A 20,546-nucleotide genomic window follows, 5' to 3' on the forward strand; every position below is an offset into this window, starting at 1 on the left:
TATATATTCATAGAAAGAAGGTAATTTCAACAGTAATTATTTATTTATTAGGTATTATTAGAATTGAAGAACTTATGGCAAGAATATAACGACACATAATGAAAATTTTTCAGTAGAGCAGTTTCGAAATAAACCTAAAATTCTTATTTAATATTTTATGAACCTTAGATTCCATAATATGGTATGCAGATATGTTGAAGTCCATAACGACATCATATTAGACAAACAAACACTATAAATAGCTCTATAGTATTGTTCCAAGCCATTCAATTAATGAAAAATAAACTAATAATTAATAGAAATTATGTAATTAAAAATAATAATACATAATTATTTTTAATGTTAAATAATTTGAAAAGAACTAAATAATTGCCCATGTGTAAACCCACCATTAGCTACGGATTATCTGAAGTCTATGGTATATATTGTGGTTTTGGTCTTATATTTAGTTAACACTTACTAATCCTAGCTCTACTAAACCTTGTCATGCACTCCTCTCCTGTGAGCCTCAAAACCCTATATCCCTATCGTACCATTGTCAATGTTTTGGAAATTGAGCCATTATATAAGCAGGGTATATAGCGTATCAACCATGTTAAGAAAAGTCAAGAAATTGTTTAGTTATAGGAGTCACACCAAAATCGAGGAATACAAGAGATAACTGGGAAAATTGCCTGGGTTTGAAAATTCTCTGTTAAATCTAAAAAATTCTCCTAATTATTATTTAAATAAACTATTTATTATATCGATAGAAAACAAAATGTTTCAGAATCGTTATAGCGATATTAAAAAAAAGTTTATGCATAGATTGTCAATAACTGCAGACAATAGTTTTCTGTTTTTGCGATTTATGCCTTCAGGATGCGTCGGATTAGAAAAATCACTTATTCGAAATTTTAAAATTGTATTTTCTATGAGAATCTAATATTTCTTTCCTTTGGAAATTGGAGAGTTGTGAAAAGAAGAAGTGCTCTGGTGGTTACAAAGTCAATTTCGCTATCAAAAGAAACTTCATCGTAATTTTATACTGAATTTTCATGGCATTGCCATCTTATGCTCTTTAGCCTCAAATCAGCCAAACCTCAACAGAAATTTGGATCTTGAAAAAAGATGCCTACTGATTCAAGTTTTATATTGCTCATTTTAAGTTACAATTTGAACATTTTAAAGTTTTTCTGCACAAATTGTAAGTTTTTTTAGTTTTAACCATGAAAAATTCACTAATTTGCCTTTGATTCTTAAAAAAAAAAAAAGAAATATAATATCCAAAAACTAACAATTAATATTGAGTTAAATGATGAATAATATGAGCTCACTCCATTATTCCTATCTTGGCCACTAGTTCTAGTTTGGTTTTATGATTGTCACAATCTATGTGATTTGAAACAAACCAAAATCCCTCAATAGTAAAATAATAATACTTAATTATTAATGTTTAAATCATAAGTAGATATTTTAGGTCTACTATCTTGCTATTCAGCAGCTTAACAACAAAAACTATTCTTTTCAGTATTTCATTTATAACTTAATACATTTTTTGAATCTGGGACTTAAATGTTTCAAAACATTCACAGTGTCTAGTTGAATAATTTAAATTATGAAAAATGGAAATTTGCTGAGCCTAACAAAAAAAAAATGCCTAGTTTTATTGGGAATGAGCCTGTTTGCAAGATGATTTGTGTTTAAGGATTCCACATTATCTATTATTCTTTTTATTAACATAATAATAATTTAATGTCTGTCCATGTTCCTTTAGTTTTGTTTAGCATGTGCTTGACTAACTTGTGATTGTGTGTCATTGTGGGGTTTTGTTTTCTTTCAGACGACGCTAGACTGCTCCGTCTCAGTTGTCAGCACTTCTTCCAGCTGTCATGTTGTTAATTGCTTCTTAAATAAATCAAATATGAATTTCAAAGAGTTATTACTCCGTGAATGTTAAAACGATTGGAAGCAATATTATTGGCAATATAATTTTTGCATTTATTAAATGTGCATTATTCTAAAAAAAAAAAAAAGATTAAATAAGTTTAAAAAAATAAGGAAAAGTTAAGTGTAAAACTGCGGAACAATACTATATAACCAGGAAACTTTTTGTTTGTAAATATAAATCTATGTAAGAATTGTTATTAACATGTTTTAGTTCTTATATACACAACCTGAAAAAATGTATTTGGTAAAAGATGTGAGAAAACACTTAGGGGCTAATTAAATGTGGTTTGGTAGGCGCGGTAGTGGGCAGCAAATACAGATCCCTCAAAGAGTTCAGCAGGAAGTTGGGAAAATGGTTACTCAAGCTGCAGTGAACGAACTTGCCAACGCTTTTTCTTCACGCTTCAAGTAGGTCAGCTTTAAAATATTTGCGCCTAATAATTGTTTGTCAACCTATTTTTGATTAATTGTTGAATATCTTGTTTGTATATAGTAATGGCTGTTGATTGTAAAAGCCTTGTTAGCAAGTTTAGACTTGGGAAACTTGTATCTTTATAAATATAATTGTAAAATTATATCATTTAATGAGATTTTTGTAATCAAAACGATTATATAATGAAAATTTTATAACATATATTTTGCTTCTTGTTTTAATTTACCACAGTATACGTTTCATTAGTTTATTCATAATATTGTTTGGACTTATTATCATATATAACAATTATTTTATTTTTTTATTTAATCTGTCTTCCTATAATATTTTATTTGATATTTTTCTATCTTTTCTGATTTTATCTTAGTTATTATTTGCATCATTCCATAGATCTGAAATTGTACATTATATTATTTAGAGTTTACCAATTGTTAAATATTGTTAAGTAGGTAGTATAAGTATTCTTGTTGTAATATACATGGGTGTGTGTGCATATAAAAAGAGATATATGTATATATACTCATGGGCCACTTATAAAATCCTTTGTAAGTGTTGTTTTTGAAATGCATATATGTAAGTACATGACAAAGCATATGTATATGTGAAGTACAAATAACTTATTGTACAATGCACCATATAATTAATATAATCTACTTAACTAGAAAATCTGGTGTTGTGTAGCAATCAATCCTTTACAAAATATTTATAATTAAATTTTTTTTTATCAGTCAGTTAATGCCAAGTCATTTTAATATTTTTGCTCAATAATATAGCTTAATTTGGCTAGGTGATTGTATGTAGCCAGTCATGTAGTTATTAGTAATCTTACAAACCAGGCCTATACTGTATTATTCGTTTAGCAATTTTGTTAATGGTTATTCAATTTTGCACTTAAATCATTATAACGATTATTGTCCTTTGCTATTCAACAGTTTTTGTCCCCTCCAAAATATATTACAGTTAAATGTCGTTACTATATTCGTATAGCTCTGTAAAAACTCCCATGAAATGTAAGGGCAGTTATAGTTGCCATTATTTCAGTTTTGCACATAGGATTCATTGTGGTTTAGAACTATTCAAATATATCAGTATATTCAAACTAATTTTGTAGTTAGTAAATTGTCTATCATATTGGATTTGACATTTATACGATTAGGGAGTCGTTATAAATAATGTTTTTCGAAATTATTTTGAAGTGATTGCAGTATAGGTCACTTTCCAGGTTGTGCATTACAATATGCAAAATAAAATTATGAGTATGTTGTTTTGTAATGCATTTATAATGGGACAAGCTGAAATGATTTTGTATAATCGTGTTCAAATTACTACTTAAAAAAAAAATGTTTATTATTATTTGATGATTAAGATTTCATTCATCTTCATTTTCCATAATGGATGAAAAAATATCCTGACTTTTATGAGTGAATCAATAATTTTGTTACCTATTTGAAAATATTAGGTTAACATGTATTTTGTAAACATAGATAATTGTGTTCATCTTAAGATAAATTGCAGTATTATTCTATAGATCTTAGCAAATAGTGCCTATGTATATCGTATGAACTCTTTAAGTATACATTTAAATATTCTTGAAGATAGGATTTTGTTTTAATTTATAAATAGTTAAAACAATATATTTTTAAATAAATTCCTCTTCTGTGTTATACTTTGCTCTAGTGCCTTAGTTTATTTAAGTTTAGCAAAGAATTGGAAAAAAATAATTATGTAATACTGTTAAAAAGATAAAAAAAGTAATGAATCTCAGGTTGATACATATATTTTTTTTTAATTTGTCACATTTATCTAAATTCATGATCTATGATTAGTGTTCCTAAAACCAGTGAGATTTGTGGTTCTTTATTCACTCCTTTTATATTTGTGTATAATCAATATACATACATACATTTAAAAAAATTAATGTTTATATGGAAAGAAAAGTATGTATATTCATAAATTATTTTTTGTGTTAATTATTTATTTATTTCTTGTAATGGATTACATATGCTATCATATAAAACATAAAATGTTAGTCAAGCTATTATATTAACATAGGAAATGTATTGCCTATTTGTATGTAAATATATACCTTGTTGGTGTATTCATTCCCTGGCCTTCTGTTGTGTTTTTGTCCTATTTATTTTTGTATATTTTGTTAATCATCGTATCACATGTTTCTCCTGGACTGAGCTTCATTTAATATATTATTGGTGCTGGTATAACCAAATTTCTTTCAGATTAGCATTTGTTAAAGGTTTGTAACGCTTTGCATGCGAGATTTTTTAACAAAGGTGTTAATTGTTTGATGCTTTTTTATTTTATTTTTATTTTATGATCTATAATTATTAATTATGAAGTTTTGAACCTTATGATGAGAGATTTAATATTGCAAAAAAATGATTAAAATCTTTTAATTTGTGGAATTTTTTTTTATGAATAAAATAAATTAATAATTAAATAACTGGATATTTAGTGAATGTTTTGTAATTTCTATATTGCATAGAATATTCTGCCCAATGAAGAATGAATTGACCGGAGAATTGAGATGGCTACTGAATGTGGAATTGCATGACCATGTACTAAAGATAATTGAAGTAATATTATAATGGTGAATTATATTGGCTTAAGAAGTTTCGGGTTGTACAGGGAATGAATTCTTAACAGGGTAATCAGTGTTAAACTAATGTGTACACTTTTGGGGGCTAGATCTAGTTAAGAGGATCATAATATAGCTAATAATTGTTGTATTGCCATAAAGATCTAGGTTGCTAAGCTTAACATTATTCTCAAAGTATGTCAAAAAAAAGAAAAAGGTGTGTATAGCTTCCTCATTATTTCTATTTTATTTTTTTACTTTCTTATCCTTCATTTTTTTTTCTATAAATTACAATTTTTCAGCTTATTTGTATTGCTTACATAATTGTGTAAATTTTAAGATTAATAATCTTTAGTTTGAGAATAAAGTCTGCAAGACGAGTCTATCCAAGAAATTAGTTTGTCTCATACGTAAGCATAAGTAGAGGATAGAATTTATGAAAATTTGTCCTATACCATGATTTTTTTTAATTTACCCTGCCTGGTCATTTCTGACATACAGGGGCGGAGGGGAGGTTATCTAGAGGTAAACACCCTATTCTAATCATGGTGGGAGGGTTCACTTTTAAGACAGTGGGACCATCAAGAAATACAAATCAACCCCCAGGCTGGATTCGAATTGACGCAGCAGTTCTGAGGTTGCTAAGACCGATGCCTCAACTCCCTCGGCTTCAAATTTCAAATTAGACCATGATATTCTCTGCGAATTCTAGCCAAATAGGGCCAGCTGTTTATAAGAACATATTTTTTTTAAATTACTGCGTGTATACTAAGTTTCTATACCTTCAGTTGTTAGAAAGCAAAAATAAATAAACATATGGCTTGTCATTTCTGAGGTATATAGAACCCACTGCTGTTTTTGTTAGTAGTATATTGGTTAATCTTCCTGATTTAGTTAATTCTACACTACCTTGGTTATCTTTTCTCCTTGATCATTACTAATTTTGTCAAATAGCTGCTCATTCCAATTAGGCTGTGGTTGGATGGATTTTTAACTATCCACTTCAAAAAAAATATTTTAGGAATAACAAAAATCATTCCTGCTGTCCTGTAGTTTAAAGTCGATGATGTATACTATTGCTAGGGAGGAGGAGTATATTAAAAATATGGTACAATTAGATTACTGGAAATAATAGCATTTGACAAAAATTTCTCTATTATTAAAAATGTAATCTCTTTTAACATAAGTTATAGAACTTTTAAATAATTGTTAGTAATGAATGAATAGTACTGACATGTGAAGACTATTATTTTCATACTTACTTGGCTCCTCGATTAGATTATGGGTGACATTTACTGATTAAGTTATGTGATGGGTTCAATTCCTGCCACTCTACATGTTCTATTGACAGAAAAATAACAAACTTTTGTCAGGTTGAGTACCATGGGTTAATAGGCGTTCTAAATTCACTGAAGGGCAATGGGGGTGATTTGGAGGTTAAACTGGACTCGCTAACTTCTTGTTCTTAAATCTTCAAAAATATTGACTATTTTTTTGCAACTGTTTAAGGAAACATTACTCTGTAATATTTTTTGTAAGACAAATATATTTCCAGAGAGACCTAGTTATAATCGGCTGTATTTTATGATTTTTAAGAAGTATATGCTCGGTACCTATTTCTTTTGAATAACTTGACTAATTTATATGGTCATTGTTTTGTTTTATTCTTATTATGTTCCTCTGGAATTGCAGTGCTTATAAATTAGCAATGGTTAACTACTATAAACTGGAGTCTAAAATACACTAATATTACTAACATTACCAGTTGAACATTTTGCCAATTTATGTTATTATTATGATAAATGTTAAATGTCATTCCTTATGATTCTAGATAATATCAAAGAAAAGTCATAACAGAAAAGAGTAATTGTTTGGGATGGATAATTTGTGAGAAACATGCGCCAAAGGTCAAAAATGTTACTTTTCTAGAGGAAGCCCTGATCATGCAGTCTTTTTAAAAATCTATGATTAAAATAATAACCCATTGACCCTTTAATAAATAAAATTATATTGACTAGAGTTAATGAGTCTTATTATTTAGCACTGGAATTACCAACAGAGTAATTTACAAATAATAAACCATAAGGCTTAGGTCACTTGCAGCCAGGAATTTACGGGACCAGTCTTAGTAGTGTCAGGAAAACTCTTAATTCTGAGAGGGGGAGGGGAATTGGTTTTTTACTCTAACTAGACTTAAACCTAGAAAAATCAGGTTTATAACACAAAGAATGTGTATTACTGTTAACTACTGAATATTCGTATTTTATTATTAACAGAATTAGGTTTAAATTAGTTGCAATAAAACCATAGCTATAATTGTTATGGACACAACTAATTTTTGCCCTACTTTACGATTGGTATGTTATATTAGAAAAGGTATGCTTAAATCAAAATTATAATGGAATTTTTTTTATTCTTCATTAAATAAAATACTAATGCATTGGTTGGACCTATTTCGCAAAACTGTGAAGTATTAATGTTTAAATAAAATAAATTGTATCCATTTAAGTCTCAAACACTATTAATGTTTAAAATGTCCAATGTTACAACCTCACATCCACTATTCTACTAGTTTTTTCAGCCCAGGTCTTACAATTTTAGTCAAATTAACATATTTTGTCGATTTTTCATTTAATGTTAAAACTTTTAATTTATCTTACTCTATTATCACTCACTTTAAAAAAACAAAAACATTGTTGATAAGTGAGTTATAATAGTGTAAGATAAATTTTAATTAAAAGTTTTAAAATTATATGAAAAATGTGTTAATTTGACTTAAATTATTAGACCTGGGCAGAATACCCTGCAAAAAATTTTAATAGCTGGATATTAGGTGCAAATATATAATTAAGAGTGTCATTAAGGATGGCCAGGCTGGCCGTAACTTAAGACATTTAAAATATTAACAAAGAGGATTTGAGAATGAAATAGATACAATTTATTTCATTCAAACAATAAAATAAGTCTCAAAGAAGTGATAAGATCGTATATAACTGAAGTTTTAAGTTAATAATTAGAAAATATCGCTTACCCACATGAAAAGTGACACAACACAAAAATGTAATATCTGAATACAATCAAATTAAAAATACTACAAAATTTATATTGAAATAGTATAAATTTTTTTTTTTATTTCAGGCAAATATTTACTTTCATAATTAGATTACAGTTATCTGTTAAAATTTTAATATATAAAGATATAATCATGAGGTAATATTTATTGGCTGGAAAAAGTAGTTATATTTCAGAAGAATATTCAGGTTTTAAATGTTCATGTTTTTTTCATACTAGCCAAAATTATTTTGAAACAGAAATAGTGTTAAATTGCTTTTGATTGTTTTATAACTCTTCATTTTAAATTTTCTTTTGTGTTTACTTCAATCATTTTTTATTTTTTTTTTTAACTCTCTTTTTTTGTTTTTGTGTAGACGCCCAGTTAATTTGGCAAAACCTAAACTTCCCGAAAGGCCTCATAGTCAGTACCTTGGAAAGCTTCATTAGTTTTGAATGAATGTTCGACAGAATATTTTTATACTCTAACTGAAACTGAATCATTTTCAAATATTTTTATTGAAGAGAAGTGCTTTTAAACAGTGGTACTTATTTCTTATTGTATTAGTTTAATTTTGATGTTGAGAAACATATATTTTCTTGTGTAAGATCGCTCACACTGAATATGTTTTAGATGAACTCATTGACTTATTTTTTCAAATTGTCGCATAATAAAGTATCCCGATAATGTTAGAATATAGATGTTTTATAGTTATGAGTTATTTATTTTTAATGTCACAAAGTTTGATGTAGTTTTATTTATACCAAAGTATTCCATGATTGGCTGAAAACCCTTTGCTAATGAATGATTTGAAAATGTATGCATGATATTAATAAGTAAAATTGAAAGTATGAAACAGATAACATCATCTTTATATCCATGTAAATAATAAACATCACTTACCTGTAAATATTTTTAAAAATACATTATCGAATCATTGTATATTTAATTTAAATCTAGTTACCAATAAATTGTAAATATTACAAATACATTCCTAATAATTTGTTGGATTCCTGAAAGATATGTAATAATTTGAAAGTAATCTTTTATGCCTTGCAGGTAGATTATAAAGAATATATAACAATAGTTGTATGAATGATTTTTAGTAATTTGTTCTAGCTTAAACCTACATATTAATGGATGTAAAGTACTTTAGTATCTACTACCAATGTGATATATAAAAGTATTGTTAATAGTTATGTAAATTATAGCTTTTTACTGATTATATATATTATGTTTTTATACACCTGAGTTTGTATAATTATGGAATAAACTATACATATATATGTGTGTATATTGATGTACATACCCATATATATGTTTATGTATTTGTGATAAATACATTAAATCTTTTAATTTTTTGCACCTACTTGATTTAGAAAATAAGGAATGGTATTCTAATCATTAATATTATTTTTTCTAAGAATCAGCAATCATTTCACTAAAAATAAATAGAAGTTTTATAAAATCTTTATTTAAACTGTAAAAATAAAACGTTGAAGTATCTGTCAAAAATGTTCAAGTACATAGCAAGATATAGGAGGCGGTGTGGTTAGTATGGAAGCTTGTGATTGGTCTGCAGTGAACCAATGGTTGTATTCGAGGTTTCGGAATTTTGACACTACGATAAAATGGTTGTCTACGCGTGTAGTCTGAGGTTGGCAGTCGTCTCGGGATGTTGAGTGATTGATATAAGAATTTTCTTAGTTATCACAGTTTACAATTAACTAGAAAACCGATGTATTATTTTTTTAGGCCCTTAAATCTTGTTTCGTCTTAATCTCTGTTTGAACATAGCATTCGAATTCTTTGATTTCACCTTTAATTGTGCTATGATTTTATACTATTTGAGATATCTGGAATGCAATGCACTTTAGAATATTATACATTGAGGAACACTTATGGATATCCGAAATCGGAACAAATCTCTTTGCTTCATTGACAAATATAAGTTCATCTAAAGTACACAAAATTAGTATTTAACGGTGCTTCAATGAATTTTCTTCCATCTTTTAATTTATACGATATAAGATTTTAAAATATATTGTTAAGGTCATTTTATAGTTCGTGTTGTGAAAATAAGTAAATATGTGCTGCTTTTTAAAAGAAAACATTGAATTTCAAGCAAAGTGTATTTTGTGGTGAAGGAATAGTGAAATGGCATTTATGATGAAGAAAAAGAAATATAAATTTACGGTTCTGTTATGTTTAGAAGAAATTACTGCTGTACCTTTCCTAAATGGTGTACTTTTTGCTAAAGTTCGACTCTTGGATGGTGGTAATTTCATGGAAACATCTAGCAGGTAATTTTAATTTGTTATATTTTAGTCTTAGTATGTTTCAGTGCAGTATTAGTAATTTAAAAATATTCTTTATGAGTAAATTCCAAGTTTTATTATATTAATGATCAGGAACTAAGAGCAGCAAAAATCAAATTTTGCTTCTATTCGAAATATAAACACAATATAAGGTGGATTGTATGAAGTAAATATAGATTAAATTCAAATACCTTATCACATCAATTGTCGATATTTTACTGTAGTCGATCCTAGGTTTCAGTTGTAATATCTGGCTTTGTTTTTAATTATTTCAGTTGATGTCCTGAGTTTTAATATGTCAGTTTCTTTGATTTTAGATTATTCTTTTAAGATTTTATATTTTATGCAGTTTAACCGTTGCTAAGGAATCATATGCTTAGTTAATTTAGTTCTATTTATGCATTTTAATGAGAAATAATGCTATTTTAGAATATTAGTGGAAGTTTTAATGATTTTAAAGAACAGCTCTGTAATAGGATGCAACTATTACAAAACTGGACCATTAAATTATATAAATATTCGTTTTGTGTTTTGCTCCATGGAGCCTAGTTAATTAGTCTTATGAATTGTTATGAATATTGTGGCATGGTTATTTTAGGTATAGCTGATGATATTTACATGAGAGATAATGGAGATATTAAATGTCTACAGATTATCATATTCCTTAATGTTTATTTATCATAAAAAATACTAATAGTTTCTTGATAACATAAAATGACATCAGTTATCCCCAAAGTAATTGGTATATATAATTAATAGAATAATACATTATGTTATGTAGATATGGTGTTATAGATATCTCTTATTTAGTTTAGTCTGATTATTTTTTGCATTAAATATTTCTTCATGACTTTAAACTATCTTTAATTTCATTTCAGTATTACAAAACCATTCATTTCCTTTAATGATTTCTATATACAAAGAACACACATTGCTCATATTTTTATTTACTTGTATACTTTTTTTATTGTTCTCTTACATAAATGGGAAAATTGAAATGGACTGTTGATATGTGTTGAGAGATTGAATCAGTTTCAAGAGGTTTAAGCTATATTTTTAAAAATATTTTACCAATATAATGAAGGTCCAATGCTACATCAAAAGCTTAAATATATCAATTACATTTTCTATTGAGTAAATTATTGAATTTATTTTGTCTACGTGGATATTGTTCTTTACGACAATTATAAAATAATATGGTTAAAGACCGGTTTTAGAAAATTTTTATTATTTTGGAATTACTCTCAGTATTTAGTCGAAACAAGTGAACTTAAGGCCATAGTTGCCTGGAATAATTCATGAACGAATGAAGGGTACCCAAGGTATATCTTTAAATTGTTTCTTTAATAGATAAAAATAGATTTTTAATGTATGACTTAAGATTAAAGATATTTTATTCACATTATATTATATATATATATATATATATATATGTATATAATTATAATTATATTTTTTTAACTGATCAGTATTTGCAATTACATATCTGCAATCCATCTCTTGAAATCAATTTCTAACTAATTGATTATTAAAATTCTATAATTGATCAATACAACTATAATCATTAACTCCTTAGTGATGTTGAATTAATTAAATCACATGAATGCATTAAATGAATGGCCCTTGAATACATTCATAACTTCTGTCGTAATACATTTTTTATGAATAATTAAAGATCCTCCTGTAGTATGCTCCTGGTACCTTATTAACTGTGAAAGGCTCTAAATATCAGCTTGCTGTAAAATCCATTACTCTTTTATTACCCATTCAGTAATCATCGATTCAATATGTCAAAGCATTTTAATTATAATTACTTACATTAATTGCATTAGAGTAAGAAAATAATATTCTTCCTGAAAAATAAAGTTTTGGGTTTTATTAAAGTTTCCTTAAAAGTAAAGGAAGCTCTTCTAAAAAGATCCATGTTAAGTATAGTACCATGGACTGTGGTATTATACTTGAGTTCTTCCTACAGACTTTCCTAAACCTATTAGAGTTGTTACAAATTAAATGCAGTTTGTGATACAATCAATGGAATACCTCAAAAACAAAATTAAAAAACTTTTTTTTTTTCTCAATGTCCAATATTCAAGAACAGCAGAGATATGTATACAGGAATTAAATATCTATTGACATTAAAACAGTCTTAAGCCCTCTTTCCTTATTCTTATTGTATACTAGTAGTTTTGAACATATAATTTTTTTTTTGTTTATTTCTGAAATCTACTAATGGCATATTATTGTGATTATCATTTTCAGTAAGTGCATACTTTAATTGGTACTGTAATAGTGTTTGATCTTGAAAGTATTCTCATACCTGGTGATTTTAAGGATTTGTTTTCTTTAAGGAAATGTTGTGATTAATAGTGCTCATTACTTTTTTTTTTAACTTTCTAGAGTTATACTATCAGCATGCCCTTTTATAAAAATGATTGACCATTTTTATATTACATACCTATAATTTAAATCAGATCATAAATTTTTCCTTATATCTATATATTTTTTATTGATAAAATGGGATTGGTACTTCATAAAACTAATGCCTTAGGTAATGATTAACCGTTCAACCGGAATGTGGATTCCAGAATTTCTGTGATTCATTGTGCTGAATCGTAATTCGGCAGTCTATGCTGTAAGATGATAGATAATGTGGAGATGTGGGAAATCAAGGTCGTAAACCGGGACGCTCCCGACGAGTTAAACGCCGATAAAACCTGAACGATGGTATATCATGACCCATTTAACCAGAAGCTATCATGATACTCTCTTACTATATGACATCAGTATCTTTCTGTTGGTTTTAATCTTTACCAATAGTTAATGGTCCGTAAGTATAACAGGTATCAGGGATAACTTGGCGATCGTCTACATACCAGCAGCAAAGAAATGCAATTGTGATTACAGTTTGTTATACGAATAACAAGCCTAAATTATTATAGTAGATTTGAAGTAACTGTATATTTTGTTTTAATTCAGTGATGGGTAATACTAAAATAGATAGATCCATTTTACTTACCTTCCTATGTAGAGGATTGTTTTTGTTTTTTTTCTATGATTTATGAAAACCCTTCATTTTTCTAATCATTTCATATCAGTGACCAATTTGCAGATATAAACTGTATAATTAGAATTCATTGTATACCTTTAACTAGAGTAAGCCTAAACTCCGTTTTTATCTCTGTTTTTAGTTTTGTTTGTTTTAGTACGTTGATGAACTCTATCCTGACCAAAACAAGGCGTCACATTTTTTTTGATTTATTATTTACCATTTTAAATCATTCTTAGTATCTTTAATATTGATTCTACAGCAACTTGGGATTGAATAAATGGTCAAGATCAAGATGTAAATTTTAGTAAACAGTTATATTTCTGTCAACTGAAAGGGCCATTTGGAAAATTAGTACTGAAAAGTATTGCTACTGTGAATTATGTAGGTGTGAATTAATATTGTAGGATGATGGCAAGTGAAGTTATGTGATTTATTTATTTCATTGCCTAATATGATTGTATTCTCTTTTATAGAGTCCTTTAATAAAATATAATGTATATGAGAGAGCAAAATAAATGTTTTTTTAATAAATCGGAGGTCCAAAATGAGCTTAGGGTTTAGTAATTCTTTAATATAATTGGTTGGAAGATCATAGATTTACCGTGGTAAACTAATAAAAGATGTTCCGGTTGAGATGTTCCACTCCGCAAGACTTCTTCAGGGCCATAAATGGTAAAGTATGAGTTCTACTCTATTTCATATTTTTAGTTGTTTGTATTTTTTTTTTTTTTAGCCCTGATGAAGCCCTGCAAAGTGTGGCGAAACTTCGGCTCATAATAAATATTTTTTATTATTTGAGTTATTTTTGGTCGCACCCGGGGACCACCTTCCTTTTGTTTTAATGTCAAGTTGTACAAACCACTTATTAAAGTCTGAATTCATCAAGCGCTTCAACTAGGAAACTTCCGAAGAAGTTGGTAACTTTATAAATGGTGCTACCCCCATATCTATAACGGTCCGTAAGCTATTGATTCACCTTCCTGCTGTGACTAGAATTCATTCTTCCTAGTGGGGTATCAACTGAGGATGTGGAAGGAGTTGGTTGGCACAAGCAGGTTACGAGTTCGAAGGGATTTAAGAGGGGAGGGGAATTATTCATAGCTCTGAATTTAAAACATTGTCGTAAAACTAAAAAAAAAAAGGCTTCAATAGACCCATGCCACTTACGTAATGCCTAAAAACAGGTTCTCTGAATCCAAATAACCAAATGAAATGCCACGATTTTTCCCCTTTTTTTTCGGTTTTCTCACTAACAGCTCAAACGATTTTGATTAAACTTGGTGAATCAATGAGCAATTAAGTGGTCTTTAATACAAGATAGGTCTTATCCTAATTAAAATAGTTTAACAGGGCTTAGATGATGAATTTTCAAAAAAATCTTCTTCTAAATTACCTTTAATTTTGTTGATTTGTAAAAATATAACCAGTTTTCAATGTTATAAATAAGAAATATTTAATTAATTGAAAATATTGAAGGACTGAATGAAAAAATTGAAACAAGCTATTCGAAGGGGAAGCCGAGACCGTCCGGACTTTCCCGATTGTAGTACGTTTTTTTTATCTTTAGTTAAACCGTTGTATTGTTGGTAGGGACAAAATTTATATTAGGTCATCCCATCTTATGAAATCCTAAAATAAGAATTTTTAAAGCATAAAATAAAGTTTTATATTACTGATTTAATATATTGATTATTTGAGAGTGGTTTATATTATTATTAACACCAATTATTTATATTAAAAAAACTTCTAACGTTTCGCCTCTTGGTCCGTTTTCAAGAAAACAACCTTACTCATTAAATTGTCTTTTTTTCAGGCTCATTGCCCATTTTTTGTATAAACCACATAATTTCAGTACAAAACTATTCGTCAAAAATTGTTTTCCCTTTTTCATTAACAAAAATAGAATATTGTTAATTAATGAGGTTAATAGAAAAGTAAAGACAATTTTTGAAGAATACAAAAGAATGCCAAGACATGGGCAATTGGCCTGAAAAAAATACAATTCAATGAGTAAGGTTGTCTCCTTGAAAATGTCCTAAGGGCCGAAACGTTATAAGTTTTTTTAAAAATAAATAGTTGAGTGTAAAAGTGGATCATTAAAGTTTGTGTTAATAATAAAAGAAGTTTGGTTCATAATTTTCGCCTTCTAGGCCATTGTCCGTGTGCTTTGATGTGTCCATTCTATCTTTCCGACACCATTTGTTTGCAGTTTAAATACCATTATTGTGGAACTCGTCATTAACGACAGGTGTCCGCTGGCCTACATCTGCTTCCTCGTTTTCTGTCAGGAATGCGATAATGTCTCAGATGACGGGTGAATGGCCAAAAGAAACAACTAAAAATACAAGAAACATTCTAGCGCTGTTTATGCTTAATCTTTTGCCAGGTCATTTTTACTGCAGCAAGACCGCATACGCGTATTGAGAAGTGAAGTGTATATTTCATTGCAGGAGATAGTTACAATTAATTTTAAAATGGTATAAGATAAAATATAATAAAAGTTTTTATTTTTTTAAATTCGAAACTGAAAATAAGTTTTATGGATTTAGAGGTTAAAACAAAAAGTTATTAGACAGCGTTATAGAAATATAATATAAATAATTTTTTTCTTTCTGAGTTATCTAGTAGTCTTCTTACTTCAACCTTTTATTATTTTTTTTATCAATTTTACATTTAAAAAAAATTTCTCCGACGTTTCAGACTGTCCGTCCATATTCATGTTACAATTATTATCTATTATATAAAAATCAATATTTATTTGTTGCTACTTTATGCACTGCCATACGGTTCATCCGATTGTGTTGTGGCTTTTTGCTTAGTGTTCAGGATTTACCCGGAAGGTTATATGCTATTCCAAATTTTTCCGGTTCTAATCCGTTTTATTAGATCCGGTTTGTGCCCTCTGGCACAGTTAATAGAACTCTAAACCACTCCCGAGTTGCCTGAAGATTTTTTGGGTCCTGTTGAAGTTATTTATATTTATTTGATTTTTCAATATATTGTAAGGTTAAAATTTTGGGTAGAAAAATTTGATTTTCAGATTTTTCCAAAAATACGCATTCGTACTTCCTAATGGTGCTAAAAACGAATATGAATTTTGTTTCACTCCTAAAAAATTACAATTTAGATTTAATTCCGTTATAAGGGCGAAATATTGGGTACAACTTAATACAAAATTTTAAATGATTATTTTATATCTCTGATCCTTATTTGTATAGTTAGATCCGGTTTGGGCCCTTTGGTGCAGTTTATAGAACCATAAACCATTCCAATGTTTCGTGTAGAATGGTTGATTCGTGGTGAGGTTATTTCTATTTTTTTTTTACCATATATTTTTATTATATAGTGTTATTTACTTCCATAAATGTTTTTAGAAGTATTTACATCTAATTCAATGTTTAAATAGCTAAATATATTAATTTATACCAAACTTTACATTATATTCAATTAATCTATCTAAATCCCTAAATCTATGAATTGTGAAGCTTTGCCGATTTTCCTAGTTGTTTATTTATACATTCATTTAGTCTTATCTCATTATTTTTAATTCTTGCGTTTTTTCCCCTAATTTGTTTCTTTGCGCCAATATCCTTATTTAATTGTGGGATCTCTAATAGAATTTTTTTTTAAATATTTTAAACTATAACTAAAAAACACTTATTATTATTAACTGCCTACTCACAATTAGAAATGTTCTTGATATATTTAAATTAATTTATTTCTTCAAAGTTTTTATACCGTATTCTCTAAGATGCTATTTCTTTTTATACTATTTTGCAAATTGTAATTTTTGATCCGAAGCCAAATAAACAAAAAATTCGCCTTTTGTCGTTTATTCTACTACTTCATCTTGTTCCTTTCATATAACTGAGCCGACTTGGAAGTGCAGATGGTTATAATGACTTAGGGTCAGGTCAAGAAAAAAAAGCGAGCCTAACAAAGCCACCCTCTAAGGCAGCTTTTTTTCCGTTCACTTTCCCCTGAGTGGCCTGCCGTTTATCCCGCCCGTCCCGTTTTTCCTACCACGTTTGGTAATTTAGATTTAGGAGCTCTCTTCTCCCTTTAAAAATTAGTCGAATGAAGTACAGATTATTCTCTTTCTCCTGAAAATTACTACACAGTTGTAATCTAATTTAGCATATATTTTGCTGAACTTATTCTTTTAATGTGTTAATTAATTTATCTTGATTAATCCGTTTCAGTGATTCATTTTTATGTATTTTCAATTCCTTTAGTAGTCATTTTTTAGAGAATGAAATGTCAAGCTTTCTTATTTTTTTTCTGATTAATTTTGCTATATTGCGTGGCGCCCGAACCAGGCTTCTCCACACCTGCCTATCTTGGGCTGCTGCTTTCCGGTTTGCTGCATGCAATTCTTTTTCATCTTTGTTGATTCTATCTTTCCATCTAGTGCTTGGCCTCCCACATGGTCTCTCGCCAACTTTATGGCTTTCATTGTTGTTTAGAGATCCTGGTGGATTGCTTCGTGCCACATGTCCCGTCCATCTTAACCTCCTTGTCTTCATATCATGACATATTGATTGAACAGTCTGCAAGCAGCTCACTCCATCTGGTAAGGCTCTGATACCCAGATCGCTCCTGTAATTTTCCGGAGGACTTACCGTTCAAATTTCTCGAATCTGCTTCCTGGAGTACCTGTTAGAGTCCAGGCCTAGTAGCTGTATATCAGAGCTGGCTTTATCATTGCACATGAACAGATGTTAAGAGATTTTTCGGGATTTCGGTATTATTATACGCAACACGTTGGAGATAAATGTTTTTTCTTGCGTAATTAATATGGTCTAGGACAATATCATGGTTAATGCATTTTTACTTATGATTTTTCGTGTAAAAATTTGGGGAATCATTTTTTGAAACATGTGTTTCCCTGCTCTTTATTTTATGTATTGCTGGATTTTCTTTGTCCTTTTCTTAAAATAGCAGGATATAATTTCTAATCACATTTCCCTATGTTCCACTATATAATAGCAAGCACAATAGTGATGATGTTTACCTCCTTTTCTCAATCATTATTCACGCCTGTCTAAAGGAAAAAGTATAGTCGTAAATTGAAGATAAAGGCATGACGAACAAGAGGAAGTGGAGTAGCGCCAGTGGCAACTCTTCCGGGGTTTCAGAAATATTTCAGGTGCTCTCTAGAGAGATCCCACATCCGTATCCTCTTCAGTGAAAATAATCATTAATGTCGTAGCTTAGATGCATCGTTGCTTTACCTTAATAGTGGCAAAAAAAAAAAATAAATAAATTGAGCTTATCCCAAAGATAGTACCGTTGATTGGAATTACGCCTTCTGCTACGATCGCCCTATAGACTGTCCCATAGCTAGTAGAGCTGTCACAAAATGACATCAGTCTACGGCATAATTTATGGAATAAATAATAAGCAATAAAAATAAAAACTTTATGTTATCATATCTATGGATATCTATATGCTTATAATTATAGAATATACGCTCTAGTTTGGTTAAATTAAAAAAAAAAGTTTTATAGATATGATTATTGATATATTTTAAATAAGATAAATTTTCTGTGTAGTTGGTTCAATTTTATTCAGAGGATATTTTGTAGTTTCTAATAAAAAACTAAATAATAAGTAATTTCCTGTTTTCCTATAATTTTTTAAAGGGAACTTCTTTATTTTGTTAAATTGTTTTATACTTTTTGTTTATTTTTGTTCAAATAAACGTTTTCTTCATATTTTTAATTGCTTTCCTTACTCCTATCACGCGGGAAGTGTTAAATTGATGATATATTTTCAGAATAACAATCACGTATTTACATGGTACTGGTTACTGTGAGGTTGATATTTATTATTATATAAATTAATAAATGTCCCAAAAGTTACAATTGTAACCCATAATGTCTATAAACAATTTTCATATAAGAATAAAACCGCATATATGGGCCAGTATATTAATATAAATTGGAATATATTTTTTTTTTTTACTTGTCCTGTAAAATTATAATTTTACCGTTGTGTCATACTTCTGTAGCAGTGATATAAAATATTTTTTTGAATTTTCGTTATATTTTGCCTTCTGCCCTTCATTTGCCTCTAGAACCTCTTTCAAGTATATCTATCAAACGCTATAGTTGCTAAAATTATTGTGGTTGAATATAATAAACATTTTACTCTTAAAAAACGCATACTGTAACTCAAACCAGAATTCGGAAATTTTTTTAAATTATATTTTCCTGTAACATAAGGAAATATGTTTGAAATAATTAATCCACGAGTGCTTTTTCTTTCCCTTGAAATGTTTATAAGTCTATTATCTTGTCATAAGAGAATTATTTATTTAATGACAGTTTAATAAATAAACTCTTGACTAGACGTTAAATTTTAGATAAGGGTACTTTTGAGTTGACACGTATGCACTATTTACACTGCGTTTGACGTCTACTGGCACGTTTTGTTTGTATATATTTATTATTATAAAATTAGTTATTGTATAATTATATATTTTCTTTCAAGTGTATATAAAATCAAATCAATTATTTGCATTTCACTATAAAACGGTTTTATGATTCGGTTGATATTGATTAATCTGTTGATGATTTTTTTTTATCCTATATTGTTGTAAAGATTTTATTTTATTTGGTTATATTTTAGGTATCTTAAATCTCTTAGGGATCTTCATAGGGACTTCAAGTAAATAGAATCTTAAGTCCTGGAAATAAGATTATTGGAAATGAAATTATAGAAAAAGAAACATGGAAATGGGGTGTTAATGTAGAACTAATTAAAACATTCTATTAGATACAATGTTTACTATAATATAGTAATCCTGTACCATGTAGTATGAGTATTAGTGACTACGCATTGTAATAATCCGTATATTTTAAGGTGATTATTTCGTTAATATTATAAATAATTATATTTTTTCTCACCCAACTAGAATTTAAGTAACAGATTAATTAAAAGATTGTATTTATAATCTTTAAATTTCTTTCTTGAGACTGGCAATTATTTACTAAATAATTCAACAACACTATCCAAATTATAGTCTCAAAACATTTATTTCATTCACATGTCCAACGTTTCGACCAATTCGGCCATCCTCAGGGACAATCTATTACAAAAGTTTCCATTATTTGTATGATCCTACAATCAATTCATTTATTTAACATTACTATTCATAATTTACCTTA

At 28.4% G+C, this 20,546-nt stretch overlaps 2 protein-coding genes across 17 annotated transcripts in view; both read left to right on the top strand.

The window, feature by feature from the left end:
- shi (dynamin-1 shibire) overlaps nucleotides 1-9,266 on the top strand; it is a 36,527-nt gene extending 27,261 nt beyond the window's left edge. For 4 of the 11 annotated variants that reach the window (XM_014433357.3, XM_014433360.3, XM_014433356.3 and 1 more), the window contains 2 exons: nucleotides 2,224-2,337; nucleotides 4,863-5,193. In XM_014433357.3, coding sequence (XP_014288843.1) covers nucleotides 2,224-2,337; nucleotides 4,863-4,965 — 217 coding nt within the window. In that variant the 3' untranslated portion in view covers nucleotides 4,966-5,193. Of the gene's footprint in view, nucleotides 1-1,822; nucleotides 2,046-2,223; nucleotides 4,468-4,862; nucleotides 5,194-6,786; nucleotides 6,807-8,383 lie in introns of those variants that run through there. The other 7 variants (XM_067048728.1, XM_067048726.1, XM_067048729.1 and 4 more) reach the window with 7 other exon arrangements.
- A 336-nt stretch (nucleotides 9,267-9,602) lies between these two features.
- LOC106688756 (early estrogen-induced gene 1 protein) overlaps nucleotides 9,603-20,546 on the top strand; it is a 120,171-nt gene continuing 109,227 nt past the window's right edge. For 3 of the 6 annotated variants that reach the window (XM_014433366.3, XM_014433368.3, XM_014433370.2), the window contains exon 1: nucleotides 9,603-10,310. In XM_014433366.3, the coding sequence (XP_014288852.1) occupies nucleotides 10,165-10,310 (146 nt within the window). In that variant the 5' untranslated portion in view covers nucleotides 9,603-10,164. The remainder of the gene's footprint in view (nucleotides 10,311-20,546) is intronic. The other 3 variants (XM_014433367.3, XM_014433372.2, XM_014433371.3) reach the window with 3 other exon arrangements.

This window comes from Halyomorpha halys, unplaced genomic scaffold (assembly GCF_000696795.3).
Source record: "Halyomorpha halys isolate HHAL.00 unplaced genomic scaffold, Hhal_1.1 Scaffold1196.1, whole genome shotgun sequence".
Lineage (NCBI taxonomy): Eukaryota > Metazoa > Arthropoda > Insecta > Hemiptera > Pentatomidae > Halyomorpha > Halyomorpha halys.